Source organism: Plectropomus leopardus, unplaced genomic scaffold, assembly GCF_008729295.1.
Source record: "Plectropomus leopardus isolate mb unplaced genomic scaffold, YSFRI_Pleo_2.0 unplaced_scaffold13545, whole genome shotgun sequence".
NCBI lineage: Eukaryota > Metazoa > Chordata > Actinopteri > Perciformes > Serranidae > Plectropomus > Plectropomus leopardus.
Genome location: NW_024614442.1, coordinates 1 through 1,972, shown reverse-complemented (window position 1 = coordinate 1,972; position 1,972 = coordinate 1). Strand labels below are relative to the sequence as shown.

General features: G+C 41.6%; 1 protein-coding gene across 1 annotated transcript; it reads left to right on the top strand.

Annotated features, from left to right (window-relative positions):
- Positions 1 to 215: 215 nt before the first annotated feature.
- LOC121963995 (zinc finger protein 277-like) lies at positions 216 to 1,558 on the top strand (the record flags this gene model as incomplete). The annotated part of the gene is made up of 3 exons (XM_042514229.1): positions 216 to 353; positions 525 to 621; positions 1,435 to 1,558. Coding segments are annotated over 3 exons (286 nt in total), but the record flags the coding sequence as incomplete, so codon positions are not given.
- Between the last annotated feature and the right edge of the window lie 414 nt (positions 1,559 to 1,972).

Genomic DNA, 1,972 nt, shown 5'->3' with positions numbered 1-1,972 from the left:
CCCTGTAATAGAGGAAAAGTCAGAGAATCACCAAACTTCCATGAATGTTTTTCGGGAATTTCATGGAAATTTGGGCAATAGTTGCTGAAACCTTTCAGTCGGGATCAAAGTGGCGCTCTGACCGACAGACGTGAGAACGACGAAAAAAACTCGAATCACAAACTCCTCAGGGGACGTTTCCACACAACGTGTTTCCAGTGATCTAAAATAATCAGATGGTCAAAGCTCTGCGTCCTGGATAAAAGACTTCCTGTGTCTGTCCTCTGTCCTCTGTCCTCTGCTCAGGAGCTCGGGAAGACCTGGGAGGAGGTGCAGAGTGAGGACGACCGCGAGCTGGTGGACGACGAGGACGAGTAAGTAGGAACCAGACGGGTCAGAGGACAAACAGGTGTGTCTGACCTCCTGTGGACACCTGAGTGAGCCGGCCGATCGTCTCTGACAGATCGGAGACCCGAGTGCACTCAGACTCTGTGTCCAACACCGTCCACAGTCTCACCTCCCTCACCTCTCTGTTTTCTGCGCAGTGATTGGTCGGACTGGCAGGCTCACCCGGTGTCTGCGGTGTGTCTGTTCTGCGATCATCGGTCAGAGACGATGGAGCAGATCTACACGCACATGAAGGTACGGAGACTTGAGAGGAAAGTGATCGCACTCGAACGTCGGAGCGGTCACGAAAAGTAGAGGCAGCAACAAAAGGAGCTGGACGCAGAGAAACGGCGACGTAACGAGATCAAGCGTCTGCACGCTGGCGTCCTTCAGAGTCTGAGACGTGCAAATTTAATCTCAGCAATTCTCACAAAAACAAGAAAACAGAAGATGTTTCAGTGTGAAGCAGGAATACTCAGCTTACAGCCCACGGGCCCTAAATCCGAAAAACGTACCGACGTCCTAGAAGTGTCGTGAACCGAGAAATGTCTGCAAATCCTGGAAATGTCTCAAAATTCTACACGTCCAAAAAATGTCTCAAAATTCTACACATGTCCAAAAAATGTCTCAAAATTCTACATGTCCAAAAAATGTCTCAAAATTCTACACATGTCCAAAAAATGTCTCAAATTTTTACACATGTCCTAAAATCCCAGAAATGTCCTAAAATCCCAGAGATGTTCTGAAATTCTGGAAACATCTTAAAATCCTAAAATCCAAGCAATGTCGCGAAATCCTACAAACGTCCTAAATTCCAGAAATGTTGTGAAATTATGAAAATATCTTAAAATCACAGAAATATCTTCAAATGCTGTAAAGTGTAATAAAATAATTTCAGTTGCAGCCCGACAGGTTGTTTGATGTTTCACGACAAACTTTACAGATTTCTTTCACTTGTGCTAAAGATACAAAAAAATCAAAGTTTTCTCTCCGTGTTGAATTATTTGATGAGTAATGAACAGATTTATAATCCGGATTATTGGTCCTCTGATCTTTTCTTTTTTTTAGGACGCTCACGGTTTTGATCTCCATCATCTGAGGACGGAGCTCAGTGAGTAAAACCAAAAACACGAACAACGACGTGCATCATCTCTGAAAAGATCGTCACCATATTTCAACAGTTAACCCTTTAAAACCTGGATCAGCATCAGTTTTCTTGTGCTGCGTTCAGACGCTTTTCACAAGCACTGAAACTTTGAAATGTAAGAAAACTGGTTTTATTTTTGGGAGAAAAGGCAACTTTGCATGAAATGCTGCAAAAACAGTTTGACCTTCACCAAAACCTTAATAAATAAATCTCCAAACTACTAAAAATAACTTCTACTATAAATTAACTCCTTAGACAAAGTTAGTGTTTAGGCTGCTTTGAAGTTTTAGGTTGACTGAATTTAAAAAGACAAGTTGAATCTTTACAAAATTACTTGCACTTGTCTTCTCAAATTAGTCAAAATTTAAGGCAACCGAGTCACTAATCTTTAAGCTAGAACCAATAGTTTATTTTTACAGTGTAAAAAAGAGGGTAAAGATAAAAAAAAATAAATAAGGG